Here is a 16,821-nt window from a genome sequence, read left to right on the forward strand (position 1 = left end):
CTCTCCTATCCACCTGTCATCACGTAACCTGCTATTTATTGTACTTACTCACGATCTGCCTTCACTCTCACCTGCAAGCCCATGAGCAGAGAAGTTCTGTCTGCTGATTCATCCCTAGTGTCTGGGGCACAGAGTAAACCTTCAACCATTAGAGTCAAAGATGTTCCTCTAACCTTAGTCATTCCCAGTCACCTTTGCCTCTTACTACCTGCACTATCGTTGACTTGATATTTTCTTCGAAATGAACTGTGCTAATCATACATTACTGCCCCTCATATTGTTACACCAGCATCACCTGCATCAATAGGTCCCATACGATTACATACAGTGAAAACAATAGTGAGTTCTAGCCATTATGGTCACAAATTGATGACCCTACAGCCTACTTCTCAGTTAAAAAGTGAGTGACAAAACACATGAGCACCAAATAGACTTTCTCTGACAAAATCAGACATATTTTCAGAGTTGAAAAGGGAGTACCTTTCTGACCGTGGTGCATTCAGTTATCCAATGGCACGCCCAGGAGCCCTCTGACATCACCTGGCCTGTAGACTCCAGACTTTGAGAACCACTGCATGAAATAAGGAGAAAGCAAGCCCAAACCCCTCTCAGAAGGGGGAGAGAACAGCTGGTTCAGGGTACTGCGACGCAGGAAGGAGCCCTCAGCCCAGCATGCTGAGGGGCTTATGGGTCCCTAATGAAAGGAAACCGGGCCTAATCTCTCAGGTCCAGCAGGGGCTTGGGCGCACGCCCCAGGTGGGCTGTCAGTGGACGAGAGCTGCTGTCACCACACGGACCCCCAGAGTACACTCTGCTGGTGGTGACACTCCTCAGCACTGGGCTGAGTGATGGGAAGTCGTCAGCCATTCCCGCTGTCTCGCCCCTTTGCTGTCTGTCACTACTCCCTTTTCTCTGGACACGCCGCACACCCTGTGTCGGTTCTCCCCTAGACAACTGACTCTTCTTGGGCCACACGCACCTGTACTAAACCACTTTTACAGTCCTAACATGAACATACACAGAATGCAGGTGGAGGACGAGTCACATCTTCTGCCTTCTCGGAGTCTTCTAGATGTACAAAGAAACTAAAATCAAGCATAGCTTTTCTCCAAATGGAGCTTTTCGTGAGGCCGGCAAGTCTAGCCAACTCGCAGAGGAACTGCAAACAAGTTTCACAGTTGTATCAGCCAGATAACTCTCGACGAGAGCACTCCTAGGTGTGGGGGCCCTCTCGACACAGGCCCCCCTAGAGCCTGACTAGTGTCCCCATTACACGCCACGTCTCCAACATGGGCTGCCCAAGGCGTCCACCTCTACCTTCTCGCTATAGACAGAAAAGGCAATGAAGACCAAGTAATAACTAAGTGAGATCTTGCAGCACGCTCTTTGTCTAAGACTGTTCCCACGTGGATCTTTCAACTAGCTTACGCACATGCCTTTGCCTTCCTGAACACATCTGCGTAATGGGAGGAAGCCACTTGTGCTCTAAAAAGAAGCTCGAAAGGACAGAAATTTGCTTTCTGATTTAAAAAAAAAGTAGCTTGTCCTTCTGTGCAACAGCCTGGGCTTTAGGTGCTTCATTGGAAGGTTGACTGAAAAGTGCCTATAATTATTTAATTGAGGCACATACATGCCTCCATGATTGAAAAGGCACTTCAATGGGCCACCCCATCTGTCCGATGATAACCACCAAGGACTCTCTCCTCTCTCTGTTTCAGAGGCCCCCTCCCCCAGGAAACTCTGCAGTGACTCACCAGGTATCATGCCTTCAGCTTCACTGCAGCTCCTACGTGTTACACTCAGTCTCCATTTCCTTTCTGCCCATCGCGCCCTCCCTGCCCCCTTTCTGGCCCTTGCACATTTCTGTGAGATTCCTGCAAAATCTGAAGGCTTAGGCATCTTAGTTCAAAACTGTCTTCCATCACAATGAAGATCAACACAAGGCCTCATGTCTTGACCCATTCCCCTCCTCTACTTCCGCTTTGGCATGATGTGGCATCGAATGTGTCCTTTTCACTGTGTGTTGACGAGAGTTTACAGGCTGTGTCACTTAGATTGTTCTTACCTGTGTAAGAGGGCCTCTCTTACACTGACAGGGCCTCTCGGCTGTGCTGTGCTTCCTCGTCCGGCTAAGACACTGCACTGAACAGGCACGACGGCTCCACAATGTGGGCACGTTCCTGGAGAATGGCTTCTGTCGGGCGGGTCTAAGTTCACGAATCAGAATTGACAAAGCACAGGTTCATGGTACCACAGCCCAGAAACTGTTCCCCCCTCCGCTGGGCATTCACAAACTTAGCTACAAAGGAAGTACGATCTCACCATGATCCCTTTCAAGCGCTGGGGCTGTGTCAGGCTTCAGCACGGCCTAGCGCCTCACTGCATCTTCAGCGTTCAAGGGTGGACGCGGGCCACCACACAGAGCTGTGCAGAGTCCTGGCAGAGCCCTCTCCCGAAGTCTCACAAGCACGTACTCAGACCGGAGAAGGGATACATAAGACTCTGGGAAGCACGTGGGGCCCTTCACAATACAGAGTTAAGAGGCCTTGACTTCTCTGGGGTTCTAACTTTTCCACAAGTAAAGTTAGGCAACTGGGGCCTGGTTTTCCTCTCATTTGCCTTGAGAGACCAAGCAAGCCCTGGCTTGTGTCTGTCTTCTCTTTCAAAGAATCTCAGCTTTGCTGTCACTTCCCAAATACTTAAAGCCAGATGAGGTCTTGGCAGGAGCTTTTAGCCTTTAAGACACACAGCTTTCCAGATGCTCCCAATGGCTCACTGAGATCACAGCATTAGCTGAATTCTAGGGCTGGCTGGAGCAGCAGGTGCTTCTACCCCAGTGCTGGTTCCCGGTGTGCCAACAGCGCTCTGAACAAGTTCTCTGAGTCCACAAACAGAATCCAAATTCTCCAGGACCAGACCCTTTAAGAAAATCTTTAGAGGGGTCCCTTACTTCCTGTGACAGACATAGCCAGTGTCAACCTTTGCCTAGGATTTGAAACCATTTCCTTCAAGAAAGACACCTGAATCAGAACAAACAGGCTCATGGGACTGAAGCCCAAAGCAGGGGACTTACACAGTGAGGGACTCAGGGCAGTTTCGTCCTTAGATCAAGAGAACCCATTCATAAATTAAATTCTTCTAGCCAACAATTTCAGACCCTTTCAGGAGGCATAGTGCCCAGCGCCTGTAAGCACAGGGAGGCACTGTTCGCTGGCCCTGGGCCACCCCACTAACTGAGGTACAAGTAGGAGAGAGAGCTGCCTGGGCTGCTGCTCCTCCCCCAGGGCTCAGAGACCCTGCTGTCACCCAAATTCTTAGAAGTCTTTTGAGGTCACTGCTAGAGAGAGAGTGATGGAGATTTAGTTGTGATGGAGCAGGAGGCCCAGAAGTTCCCCTGACGTGAATGAGGCTGGCCTGAGTCTAGCTGGGAGCGGCTACCCCTTCAAGTATTTACTCCTGACCTCTGCACCTCGGGAATACCAACCGGTGGGTTTTCCCAGCCCGGGTTTCTCCCACCCTCGGACCCCAACCTGTTGGGATGCCCCTTCCCAGCAGATCAGGATTCTCTGAGCCTTGCTTAGGCCTCCAATCTTACCTGTGCAGGATGTGCCTGACTACAACATCAATAACTGGGATGGGCTCACCTTCGTGGCTTTTCTGTCCAGCCTCTGTGTGGTCAAGCGGGCTGTTTTTCTTACAAGTCCGCTTTCTTCTTAGACACCCTAAAATGATTTAAGACCTGATCTCTGAATCAGGTCAAAACAAGGCCAGGTGGCCATCGCCCAACACAATTATATGCTGGGGTCACTGAAAAGGAGGCAAACATTTCTCCCAACCGTGAAGGTTCAACGCAGGTAGAGAAATTTTTCCTCCTCCTGCCTGCCCCACCTCCTATGCAAAGCCTCACTTCAGATGGCCAGGGTCACCTGAGGGTAACTCGGGGCCTCAGGCAAGACACAGGAGATAGGAATGGTGAGGACAGAAAGGTGTCCTACCAACTGGAGCTAAAATACACTTTGGATTAACACAGTCAACTTATTTTTCTAACAAAGTCATGGAGCACCTATTATAAGCCCAGAATGGTGGCTGCCATGGTGAGTAAAACACAGACGAGATCCCCACCCTGGAGTAACTCAGTGCAAGAATTCTACCCCACAAGAGTTGGCGATGCTGTGCTGCCTTTAACCAGAGAGCAAGCAGCCTTCCAGCATCTGCGCGGTGACCTCTTTCCCTCTTGGGGCTGACCTTAATGTCCATTTTCATCTTCTTCCAATTGAAAACCTAAAACCCTTCCCTTTTTTTTTCCCACCTCTGAAGGCAAGGTGTAGAATGAGAACAGGACATTTCTCCTTCATACCTACGCTACGGTGTGTGAATAAACCCATCAGGACACGGTCACCATAGCAGACCAGAATCCTGTGGGTTGTCAAATGACTAGGCGAGGCATTTTTTCCAAAGCCAACAGTCCTGCTTTGAAGAACCTACCCACCTGCCCCCACCTCCTCCAGCTGATCAAATGTAACCATGCCTTGAAACTGGTCAAGATTGTTGACCTTGACCTCAGTATTTGTGCCTCAAAACTTGAGTTTGATTTTTGCTCCATCTAAAAAAACCTTTTACAATCTCAAGAAAGATTTCCGTTCTAAAGAAATGTGTGTTTTCTTCAAACCCACAGGCGAGGAAACGAGACCTCTTTTGTTCCCTCTAGAAGGTCTGGAGGACGTAGGGTTATTGAAAATGCAGACGGTTCGGAGGAGGAAATGGATGCTCGTGATGCGGACTTCAACGGAACCAAAGCCAGCGAATAGACAACGTGCTGAAAACAAAACAAGACGACCCCCAGTGGACTCTGCTTAGCACCGTCTAAAGCCATTTTCAAATTCCAAACATCACAGACACCCCTCACGATGAACATAAAAAAACACTGCCCTGTGTTCAGGGTATGGATCTAGGTTTTGAATCGTGTACCAAACGAGAGAAGCCAACGGGAAACACAGACACACCCTCCCCGCCCTGCTCCCTGTCAGCGAATTGTGCAGAGGTTTGGAGTTTTTAGAAAAATACATCCATGGTAACTTAATCACTGGCAACTTAGTTTACATAAATGGGGAGAAAGTCACCAAAATGGGTGCCACTGCCTGCACCCCACCCCAAGCCATTCCCTAACCTCTGAGTAGGACCTCTTTGAGAATTCTTTCCCCATCCTGGTTACCGCACCTCAGATGCACACAGTTCACCGAGACCAAGTGCCTTCCATAGCCACCTGAATGAAGAAAAAGACACTGCTCAAATGGATCAGAGCAGGAATGTTACACTGTTTTATACACACCCAGACTGTATTTAAGGACACCCTCACAATAAATAAAAGGTTATAATCACTAGAATGTAGTCAGTTTTTCTTTTGTTTTCTACAGAATGAAAGAATGTTCTCCTTTAATCCTCACAGCAACCCTATGAAGTCGAGGTTTTATTTCATAAAAGGAGAAACTGAGGCCTAGGAAGGTGAAATAAACTGTCCAAGCTCCCACAGGGCAAAAAGAACAGAGATGCTAAGTGAGTCTGTGTGAGGGGCTTCTCCAACCAAGAGGTGGGCAGCCTGAGGCTCAGGGAGGAGGAACACGACCAGGAAGAACACCTTTATCCATCAAAACCAGTATGTAGCCCTGGCTGGCTTAGCTCAGCAGATTGAGCATTGGGCTGTGAACCAAAGGGTCGCATGTTCAATTCCCAGTCAGGGCACATGCCTTGGTTGCGGGACAGGTCCCCAGTGGGGGCCACACGAGAGGCAACCACACATTGATGTTTCTCTCTCTCTTTCTCCCTCCTTACCCTCTCTAAAAATACATAATTTTTTAAAAAGCAGTATGTAGCCCTGGCTGGTGTAGCTCAGTGGATTGAGCACGGGCCTGCGAACCAGACAATCGCGGTTCGATTCCCAGTCAGGGCACATACCTGGGTTGCAGACCAGTTCCCTGCAGGCCAGTTCCCAGCAGGGGACGCACGAAAGACAACCATACATTGATGTTTCTCTCCCTCTCTCCTTCCAAAGATAAATAAATAAAATATTTAAAAAAAAAAAAAGCAGTATGTATATAAAGTAAAGAACACAACATTTCCTTGAATTTTTAACTTAAAACACAAGACTTCACCTAACAAGAGTTGACAAATTTTGTAAAGGCCAGAGAGTAAATATTTTAGTTTACATATGGACTCTGTCATGGATTCATTTTCTTTTAAACAACCCTTTAAAAACACACACACAAAAAAACCACTTTTTGTGTGAAGGCCGTAAGAAACTAGGCTGTGGGCCCTTTCCTTCCGCAGCTGGAGTGTTCCAGGCAGACTCCTTGCAACAGTTCAACTCCAATGATGCCCGGACCCCATGGGCTCAAGTGGGTTCGAGACGAGCGTGAACAGGAAAACCACGAAGGCTCAGCTGAAAGAGCAAACGCTCACCCTGAACTGCACACGGACGTATCCCAAAAACAGTTCTAGGGGGCGGATTTGAAGGGAAATGTTTAAAAGTATGTTTTTAGATATTTAGTTACTTGGTTAAAAACAAAAGTCTTTTACCACCATATGGGCAAACACGGAAGAACATAGCAGCATTTACTGACCATCACCACACACTAGTTGAAAATTAGTTTCTCTTGATTTTATTGTTCTTTTAAAAAAATAAAAGTACATCTTTTTACCAATACAGGTTAGCATGTTTCTAGGATAATGAACCAGGCACTGAAGTTTTAATTCTCCGTAGAATTTCAGTAGCACTTGAAAAGTTCTATTTTCAAATCAGGAACACTTTTGCTGTTCTTTTGGAAAAATAATTTAGTAACAAAGGGAAGCTCGTTAAGCTACACACATGCTCCTGAATTCATGTCTTCTGTTTACTTGAGACCAAAAGCATGAGACAGCCGTTCACACGCAGTGATGAGTACAGGCACTGTCCGGGCTGGAAATCCTGTGTTCGTTTCTTCTTTGATAAGCAGGCTTTCAACAACAATCCTGGGGGTTTACTCTTATGTGAAGGTCACCCTGATTATTTCATTATGGCCTGGAGTGAAATCCTATTCTTAAAGGCTGCATTTCCAAGGCCACTCCATCCCAGTGACCTCGAGGGTCCTGAAGTGGAGGTCACCCCCATGCCAGGGATGTGGCTCAGGACAACTAACAGTCAGGACAGATCTAAAAAGGACAGATTTTCCACTAACCCAGTCCCCATAAATGTGCTCTGAAACTCAAGCACTCTTCTAAAAGCTTCAACGAGAGGCAGGTGAAAAAGTCTGGGAGGTGCACTACACCCGTTTCAATAAGCACGTGCCTAGTCTACTCTCCACTCCTAGACATGATTTTAGTGCACAGATCCTTGCTGTGCCACACAGTGTTGGGAGACTTTGTTCTAGAAGAAAGCTCCAGCTGAATGGGGCTGGGGTGAGCCTGAAGTGGGCTCAGGTCCCTCTTGAAAGGCATCTTCAGACATTAAAAACACATCTCGAGGCCAACCAGGACTTGGGTCAGCTCACAATGTGGTAGCCTCAGCACCCACACCTCAGAACCCTTTCCAGAGGGTCCGGTTTGTCTCTGTCCTGCAACACACCAACAGGGAGTTTGGGGATTAAGAAACGACATTTCACAGGGTCAACCGCCAGGGGCCACAGGCGATTGCCTCGGTCATTGGCTAGTGGGACTGCTCACCCATATTTCTCGAACTAAGAACAACAAAAAAACAACAACACAAAAACCTAGTGTGATGAGGGGAAGAAAAATAACAGCTCCTGCACAGACACCAGTGGCTTCGCTTCTGTGGATTTCCTAAAGCAACATCTTGACTACACCCTGGGCAGATGGCAGCGATGGTGAGGGCAGATTTGAAGCTGGCTTCCCAAACTCCAGGCGTTTTCCTGACCTTCAGACAGAGCAAACCAAATTAAGCAGACATTACAGCTGCTACAGACTGACTATCATCGGCCCACAGTTATAAGAGTGAATATCAAGAGTCAGGAGCTGTGTCACTGCGTCTTAATTTTCTCTCCTGTGAAATGAAGAAAAGGACACTGGCTGTCTAGCTCTCACATTCCCAAGGCCACGCAAAAAGCCAGGTGCAGAAGACCCTCTAAAAACCCCACTTTAAAGATCCGGAAGTTATGTGCATGCCACGGAAAACGATTCTTCACTTCCTGTCATCTTTCTGCCACGGACCCACCAAATTTATGTGGCTTGGGGGGTCCAATAAGATGGTGGCACATCTGAGAAGTTACTGAAGCTGGAAGCTGCCCTGAGTTTCTTCAAGGAAGAAAAGAAGTGAAGCCATTAGAGGTCAGATCTGTTCTCCAATCCAATGACTGGCTTTAGGATTCTAGTCTGGCTGGAATTTAGCGCCAGTTTCCAGAAGGTTCTAAAGGTTTAACAAAAAAAGGAAAAAATCCTCTTCTGGAGGAAGCTGTGTTTGAAGCTCAAGTCCCAAATAAGTGACTTTACAGGACGTCCTCACAGCACGACCAGGAGCTGGGGCTGCAGGATCTGAATAAACACCAGCCTCTCCTTGGCCGTTTGCCCCAACAGAAGACACGACCTAACTCTGGCTCAAAGATGGGGGTAGAGGATTAGGTTCACTGACATAATCCTACAATTAAAAAAAAATGGCTTTTGTTCAGAAGTTAAAGGCTCCCATTGGAAGTGACAGCAAAAGGTACTGACCCCTTATCACCCAGAGGCACACTGGTGCTGCTCGGCCGTCTGTCACTGCCATCTCTGTTCTTGCTCCCCCGTCCTGAGGGGGGGCCACTTGTTCGGTTTGGGGACTGCTCGTACACGAAGTTCCGGCAGGACGCAAGTTTGGACTCCAGTGCCTGCAGAGAAATATACTTTCACCTCTCAAGTTAAAGACAAGAACCCTGCTCTCTCCCTGGAACCTGCAGGCAGACGGTAACCCGAAGTGGCGTGTGGGGCACTGGAATTCCAAAGGGGGCCCCGAGGAATCCAATGCCCATCCAACTCTTAGACCCACTGGTCTAAGATATGTTGCTGCTTCCTGGAAAATCACTAACCCTACTAATTACCCAACTCTGCCTATGGGAAACAGGAAATCAATTTGGGGGATCATTCCCTTTTGTTTACCTTGTTAAACATGCAGAGAGACGCAGGTTTAAACAAGGACTCTGCCTTGCTGTAAAAAGACCCCACAAAAACCAAAGTACACTGAAACCACCCCAGGCTTCTCTATACTCTAGCTGTGCAATGCATTAAAACAGAGACCTGTTTATGTATCAGAAAACCGGGCAACCAAAAGCCCAAAGTAAAAACGTAAGAAAGAAGTCGCAAGCTCCTATTAAATTGCAGCTCTGCATACATACGTCTGACTGACGACAAACTGGCCAGGGTTAAACTATGTGGCCTTCCGAGCATCACCTTTATAAATAAAAGGAGTAACTACAAATACCTATGTGTGTCTTAAGCACAAAATCAGAACCCTTCCCTGTAATTAATATAAAACCTATCAAGTTACCTGCCCTAGCCTTTCAAGATTCTCTCTTTAACTTCCTGAGAAATAGAAAGAGAAAAGGAAATTTTCAAATGTGTCTCAGTTTTTTCAAGTTAAGAAAATAAAGTCACAGAGACCATCTGAACGGAATTCCCAAATTCCAAGGAAAAATGGTATAGGAAAGACAGATCTCCCCAGGGACCAAAGGGATGACACAGAGTCTGGGCTCTGGCGGGTTGTCAGTGACAAGGGCCACAGAAGCTCCTGTGATTCTGAGGGACGCAACTAACCTGGAGCTACACACCGAGAACTCATGAACTCTCGGTTAGAGGGCAAAGGAACTGGTAAGGTCACCCCTCGCAACTGTCCTGACAGACAGGCCAGAAGCCACACCCGACCCCAGGGAGGTGCTGGCCAGTCTTACCCCTACTTTCCGCAGCAGGTCTCCCACGATGTTGAGGGCTGATATCCTGGCCGCAGGAGTGAGGGGAGTCCCACCCATGGAGTCATCGAGACCTGGGTGTGCAAAAGGAAGCACATATAACACCAACCCTCAGTCACAAGTCTGTGCAAAACCCTGAGGGTAGACAAAGGAAGCTACTCTTGCCTTGGATTCTGAACACTGCCCTGTTTCATTCAATAACTGTCTCGCAGTAAAAGTCTATTTGATGACCGAACTTTAGCAGCTTTACAATACCTACATTTAACATTTATCTTTACCTATTATTCTTTTACAATAAAATCAACACAAGCCCTCCTGAAATCCCAGGAATTCCATTTAGCTAATCAACATGAAGAGCTTCCGTGCCAACCACATTTGCACGGGTTCTACTCGACAGAGCCTCTCTCCTGAGAGTAGGACCCAGGGACCAGCCGCACAGAATCACCTGGGCACAGGTTAGAAATGCATCTCAGACCCTGCCCATAGCTGCTGAATGCGAGGTGCATTTGACAAGATTCCCAGGTGACTCTTGTGCCTGCTAAAGTGTGGAAAACACTGCCCTAGACTGGGATTCTGGAAGTCTTACCAGTCTCTTCACCTCAGGGGACAAGCTAAGGGATAAGGCAATACACAGTAATATGAGCCCTTAAGCCAGCCTGCCTGGGCTTGAATCCCAATTCTGCCATTCCCCAGCTGGGTGACAAGCCCTCAACTCAGGGCCTCAGTCTCCCCATGCATCAAACAGGGTTATTGCCTTCAATTACTTGCACCTGGGCCTGTGGTGCAACTACAGTGAAGTTTTATGCATATGTATACACACATACACACACACATATGCATATACATGCAAAGCATTTTAGGGACAGTGACTGAGCACTCAATAACTATTATTATTCACTACTGAGTGACCCTGAAGAACATCACAGTTATTCAGTTGGCAGAGGAGAAAGGCTGGGGTGCAACTCAAATTCTTCATTGTTTACAACACAACACAGGTTACACTGGCTCCATTTCTAGTAGAATACATTACTGGACCCACACAACACTTTTTACTGGTTACTGAAATTTTAAATTTAGCAGTGTTCATATTCAACAAGAGGATTTCTGGCTTCTGGTAAAGAATGGAACTGTCTGCTGCTGCTGGGCCCACATTTCTTGTGGTAGGAGCAGAGCCCCTTCTAGATGGGGCTTGTTTTCCAGTTCACCACAGACTCCACTGCTCTCTGCTGCCCCACAGCCAGGAGGCTCTTCTCAGTTACCTTGATGCTCTGCCCAAAGAGCTTCCCCGTTTGCTCCCTGCTGCCTAGACTGGTCTGATTTCTCTCTTACTCAGTTCCCATGCTGGGTTCTCACCCAGCAAAGCTTTGCAAAGCAAAGGAAGTCCTCCCCACTCCCACTCCCCTTACCACGTCTGAATGTCCCTGGTGTGGTGAAGCTAGAGCTGGGTCCCCGATGAGTCATGGGGGTGGATGGCAAGGAGCCAGTGGCTTGTACCGCCATGTCTGTCCTTTCAGCTTCCACTGAGCTGGGCATGGGGGTTCTGGGTTTCTCCTGCTTTTGCTGCACAGCCAATTCCTGACGCAAATCTGGGCCAGGAAAAGGATTCAGGTTAAGTCCTTGCTTTGGGTGATGGGGGAGGGGGAAAAGGAGAGGATGAGTTAGCGGCAGACCCTGGTCAAGGAAAAGAAGCATCAGGATGAAGAACCCTAGGTGGAAACCCTGAACAACATGAAACCCACAGGATATTGCCCAACAGGCTTGTAAAACTATATGATTTTTCTTGTAACAACAAAGAGGTTTTTAAAAATTTAACTATGAAGAAGGTTTAGGACTTCCGCCAAGATGGAGGCATAGGTGGATGTGCCGTGCCTTCTCACACAACCAAGATTAGAGAAAACTAAATATTAGCAACAGAAAACACAGCCAGAACACGGAAAATTGAACTTTTCGGAAGTCCGTTAACAACAAATTCTTCAGCCTGACCGGTAAGGGGCGAAACCAGCGGCTGGCGGAGCAGGGTTGCACAGGAAAACTCGGCCAGACACACTCAGGCCGGCGGAATCCAGGCGCAGGGTCAGACGTAGTGAGCGACCCGGCGAGCAACCAGGCGAGCGACCGCGGGGGAGACAGCCGGGCCCGGGGCTGCGTGTTGACTGAGGTCGCGCATTTGTGCGAGGGTCGACAGGCGAGGGAGTGGGCGGTCGGACCGGGCCAGCAGGTCCCCACGGCTAGCGGCAGTGGAGGGCTCCGCCATTTCCCTGCTCTGACCCCACCTCCACATACAGCGTCATAACCCAGCGGCCCGGTCCGGGTGAACCACCTAAGGCGCTGCTCCTCCGCACCCAGCTGTGAGAAGCGGCAGAGGGGTTCGCCATTTCCCGCTCTGGCCACGCCCCCACATACAGCGTCACAACCCAGCGACCTGGGAATCCAAGGCGCCGCTTCTTAAAGGGCCCCAACAGACCAAGAATGGCGCAGGAGGATCTCAGAGCCCCAGAGCCAATAAATCTAAACGATGAAGAAATAGCAAAACTCACAGACGCACAGTTTAAAACATTGGTGATCAGGATCCTCACAGAACTGGTTGATTATACCGACAAATTAGACAAACATATGAAGGCGAAACTAATTGAAATGAATGGAATTGCACAGGACACCAATAGCAATGAAAAGGAAACTGGGACTCAAATCAATGGAGTGGACCAGAAGGAAGAAAATAATGGCCAAACAGAAAAGAGTGAAGAAGCAAGAATTCAAAGAAATGAGGAGAGTCTTAGGAACCTCCAGGACATCTTTAAACGCTCCAACATCCGAATTATAGGGGTACCAGAAGGGGGAAAGGCACAGCCACCAGTGGAAAACTTATTTGAACAAATAATAAAGGAGAACTTCCCCAATCTGGCAAAGGAAATAGACTTCCAGGAAATCCAGGAAGCTCAGAGAGTACCAAAGAAGTTGGACCCAAGAAGGAACACACCAAGGCACATCGTAATTACATTAGCCAAGATTAAAATGAAGGAAAGAATCCTAGAAGCAGCAAGAGCTAAGGGGACAGTCACCTACAAAGGAGTCCCCATCAGACTGTCAGCGGATTTCTCAAAAGAGACCTTACAGGCAAGAAGGGGCTGGAAAGAGGTATTCCAAGTCATGAAATCTAAAGACCTACAACCAAGATTGCTCTATCCAGCAAAACTTTCATTTAAAATGGAAGGACAGATAAGGTGCTTCTCAGATAAGATCAAATTCAAGGAGTTCATCATCACCAAGCCCTTATTATATGAAATGTTAAAGGGACTTATCTAAGAAGTTAAAGAAACATGAACAGTGAAAGGACAACAAACTCACAGTTATTAACAACCACACCTAAAACAAAAGCAAACTAAAAGAACAGCTAGATCAGGAGTGGAAACATAGAAATGAAGATCTCAAGGAGGGTTAGCAACAGGGGAGTGGGAGGAGGAGAAGGGGGGAGAAGGTACAGAAAATAAGTAGCATAGACAGTAGATAGAAAATAGAAAGGGGGGCAAGAATAGCATGGGAAATATAGAATCTAAAGAACTTGAGACACATGGTCATAAACTAAAGGGGGGGTGATGGTGGGGATGGGGGGTAGGGTGGAGGGGAATAAAGGGGGAATAGAACAACTGTAACAGCATAATCAATAAAAAAATTTAAAAAAAAATTTAACTATGGCAGCCCTGACTGGTGTGGCTCAATGGATTGGGCATTGGCCTGCAAACTGAAAGGTCACCAGTTCGATTCCCAGTCCGGGTACAGGCCTGGGTTGCAGACCAGGTCCCTTGTGGGGAGAAGCCAATCAATATTTCTCTTCCTCTCTTTCTCCCTCTTTTCTCTCTAAAAATAATAAAATCTTAAAAAATAATTAAAATAACTAAACTATACCTGTGATACACTAATGCTTATACTATTTTCAAAAGATTTTAACATGGCGGGTATGTAGAATATTAAGTGAAAAAATATGCTTCCCATCCCCAAATGCTCCCCTTCACTCATAATCACTGTAACATGGAGATCTTACCAATCTTTTTCTCTGTATTTTTATACATGTACTTTATATGGGGGGGGCAAAAGTGGGTTTATAGTTGTACATATTGAAAATGATAATCAATAAATAATAGTATGAGAATAAACTGTTTTGCACACTCACAACTGTAAACCTACTTTTCTCCCATCCTGTATATGATTAATTTTTTAATTAGCATAAACAGAAATATACATCTATCTACGACATATCTTTCTCCCTGTGGTGGTGTGTCCTAACAGGTGTTCTGTAACCACATTTATATCTGCACCTTGCTCATTTTTTTTTAAAGATTTTTATTTATTTACTTTTAGAGAGGAAGGGAAGGAGAGAAGGAGAGAAATATCAATGTGTGGTTGCCTCTCATGAGTCCCCTGCTGGGAACTGGCCTGCAACCCAGGCATATGCCCTGACTGGGAATCGAACCGCGATAGTGTGGTTCGCAGGCCCACGCTCAGTTCACTGAGCTACACCAGCCAGGGCTGCACCTTGCTCATTTTAACAAATGCTTAACATTCCTCAAAATAAGTCTATGTAATTTGTTTAACCACTTCCTTACTGATGGGCCTTTAGGAACAACTACCTTTTAAACTTGAGTTTTTCTTTTTAATCTCCCTTCTGTTGGCCACAAATTAGAAACTAAGTTAATGTTACAGACAAATAACTGAGATTCAAAAAAATCTCTTATGACATTCAAGCATCCAACTTGGATGCTGCACTAACGTCGTACTAGCTTGAAAGCACTACCTCTGGAATCGCCAGCTTCCAAAGAGCATTACTGATGAAGTTCTAAGCCACACGTATCAGCTGCCAGCAAACCACAAAAATAATGGACTAGCTGGCAATTCCATCAACAGGAATTTTCCCCCACAACACTCTTGGGCTCCTTCTGAACATGAGGCTGGTGGTGGGTTTAAATACCTACTAGGGGTCTTACCAGGCTGAACATCTGACAACTCTCAGCAAGGGGTGGGAACCAAGGCTCGAGCTTGCTCAGTGTGGTCCCCCGCCCTCTGACCAGAGAGCCTGTGTGCCAAGCAGGGTGCAGATTTCCAGCAAGGGGAACATCGGACAACGCTCTCAGGCGGGGAGAGGGGACAATGCTGGTGAGGGCGTGCAGAACAGCGCCCAGGCCTCCTGACCTCTGGCTTCGTCCTTCAGTCTCTGAACGGATTCTAGGAGATTCTCCTTCTCATCAAGCTCACTCTCCAGGAAGGCATTTCTTTCAATGGCTTGATTCAAGCGCTGCTCAAAGTCTTCCAGAGACATAATTGTGGCCCTGGGGAAGAGAAAAGCAAAGTTGTCCAAGAGGGTGATCAACAACATCCATCTGGTGCCTACACACCTGGGAGACCAGAAGGTCCGACAGATGAGGGTGTGAGCCCCGGCACTGGCACTTCCTAGATACCACAGACCTGAGCAACCCCTTAATGTTCTGGGACCCCAGTTGGTTCTTCACCTGCAGGATGGACACTATCTTAGCTCATGAGGTCTACAAGGCTGTGCTGAGGATTAAATGAGATAGTGTGCATATAAAACTTGGCAATCAGCCAAGACCTTATTAGGACCACAAATGGGGCCCACTCAATACCAATGGGTCCACCTTCTCTTGAAGACACACGACAAACAGTATTCAGACTATCCTACTAAAATGCACACGCGATGTAGTAACATGCATTTTAAAAAGCAGAAGAGACCACCTTTAATTCTGAACAAAAGAAGTTAAAAATGCCCCACCCCAGCCCAGCTGCTCCATTAACAACTACTTCCTATGAACAGGGTAGACCTTTCACTGCAGTGCTGTGTCACAGACACTGAGAAGTGCTACAATGAAGAAATCTGTTAATGCTGAGGCACAGAAAAGGCAGCCAGCAGTTTTCCTCATATGCAAAGTGGGGGTAGTACTAGTGCCTCCAGAGGGTTGGGGGTGGGGTAGGACCAACCAGAGTCATACAGGAAGCATACAACAGATGTTTCACACCTAAGTGCTCAATAAATGTCAGCAATTTTTATTACTGATCCCATGTTTGTCTCCAGAAGACCTTTAACATTCTATTCATTGTAGCTCACGGTGATTAGAAGCATAGATGGGAGTGGAATCCAGGAGTTAACACCTGGCTCTTCCATGTACGACTAGCTAAGTGTCCTTGGGTAACTTCAACAGCAAGGGGGATAGATTCATTGATTTATTCAACATACCCTACTATGCCCAGGTTATGTCCTATTAGTATCTACACTCAAAGGGTCTCAGAAGTAAATAAAAGTTACCAGGAGTGCCTGACGAAAAACAACAAAGAAAAACTACAACACTGGAATCAGTTAAAATGGCCCTAAGGTTGACATGTCAAACAACAACAAAAAAGATCAAATATATGTGAGAATTTCATTTGTGATAAAGGTAGCATCATAATAATTGATGAAATATGGCTAGTTCAATTCTAGGTTTGAGGACTACTGGGCAGCCACCTGAAAATGAAGTTAGTATTGGGTCCCTACTGGGTACTGCACCCTCCAGAAAAATTCCACCTGTTTCAGAAATTTAAACTCAGTATTCGGTCAAAATCTATTGCTGGCTTCTGGAATGCCAGAAATCTCTGAAAACCAACTTCAGGGGTATTTCTGGCATTGCAGAATCTGTGTGGATCAGTGATTGTGTAACAGATAAATGCATAAAGAAAATGTGATACAGACATGCAATGGAATATCATGCAGCTTTGAAAAGGAGGAAATCCTGTTTCACATACACTACAATATAGATGGACCTTAAGGACATTATGCTAAGAGACCAGGACAGTTACAAAACAACAAATACTGTATGGTTCCATTTATATGGAGTATCCAAGACGGTCAAAATCA

The 16,821-nt window shown here is 46.8% G+C and overlaps 2 protein-coding genes across 9 annotated transcripts in view; one reads left to right on the top strand and one right to left on the bottom strand.

The window, feature by feature from the left end:
- The window catches only part of MYH11 (myosin heavy chain 11), a 108,252-nt gene extending 102,868 nt beyond the window's left edge, over positions 1 to 5,384 (top strand). For 2 of the 4 annotated variants that reach the window (XM_053672163.1, XM_053672164.1), the window contains 2 exons: positions 1,719 to 1,757; positions 4,676 to 4,760. In XM_053672163.1, coding sequence (XP_053528138.1) covers positions 1,719 to 1,749 — 31 coding nt within the window. In that variant the 3' untranslated portion in view covers positions 1,750 to 1,757; positions 4,676 to 4,760. Of the gene's footprint in view, positions 1 to 1,718; positions 1,758 to 4,675 lie in introns of all 4 variants that reach the window. The other 2 variants (XM_053672161.1, XM_053672162.1) reach the window with 1 other exon arrangement.
- Positions 5,385 to 6,633: 1,249 nt separating this feature from the next.
- The window catches only part of NDE1 (nudE neurodevelopment protein 1), a 39,842-nt gene continuing 29,654 nt past the window's right edge, over positions 6,634 to 16,821 (bottom strand). For 3 of the 5 annotated variants that reach the window (XM_037129102.2, XM_037129105.2, XM_037129104.2), the window contains 5 exons: positions 15,108 to 15,244; positions 11,330 to 11,509; positions 9,906 to 9,997; positions 8,698 to 8,849; positions 6,634 to 7,906 (listed from right to left, as the gene is read on the bottom strand). In XM_037129102.2, the coding sequence (XP_036984997.2) occupies positions 7,813 to 7,906; positions 8,698 to 8,849; positions 9,906 to 9,997; positions 11,330 to 11,509; positions 15,108 to 15,244 (655 nt within the window). In that variant the 3' untranslated portion in view covers positions 6,634 to 7,812. Of the gene's footprint in view, positions 8,033 to 8,697; positions 8,850 to 9,905; positions 9,998 to 11,329; positions 11,510 to 15,107; positions 15,245 to 16,821 lie in introns of all 5 variants that reach the window. The other 2 variants (XM_037129106.2, XM_037129107.2) reach the window with 2 other exon arrangements.

This window comes from Artibeus jamaicensis, unplaced genomic scaffold (genome assembly GCF_021234435.1).
Source record: "Artibeus jamaicensis isolate MK-2021 breed Jamaican fruit bat unplaced genomic scaffold, CSHL_Jam_final contig_729, whole genome shotgun sequence".
Classification (NCBI taxonomy): Eukaryota; Metazoa; Chordata; class Mammalia; order Chiroptera; family Phyllostomidae; genus Artibeus; species Artibeus jamaicensis.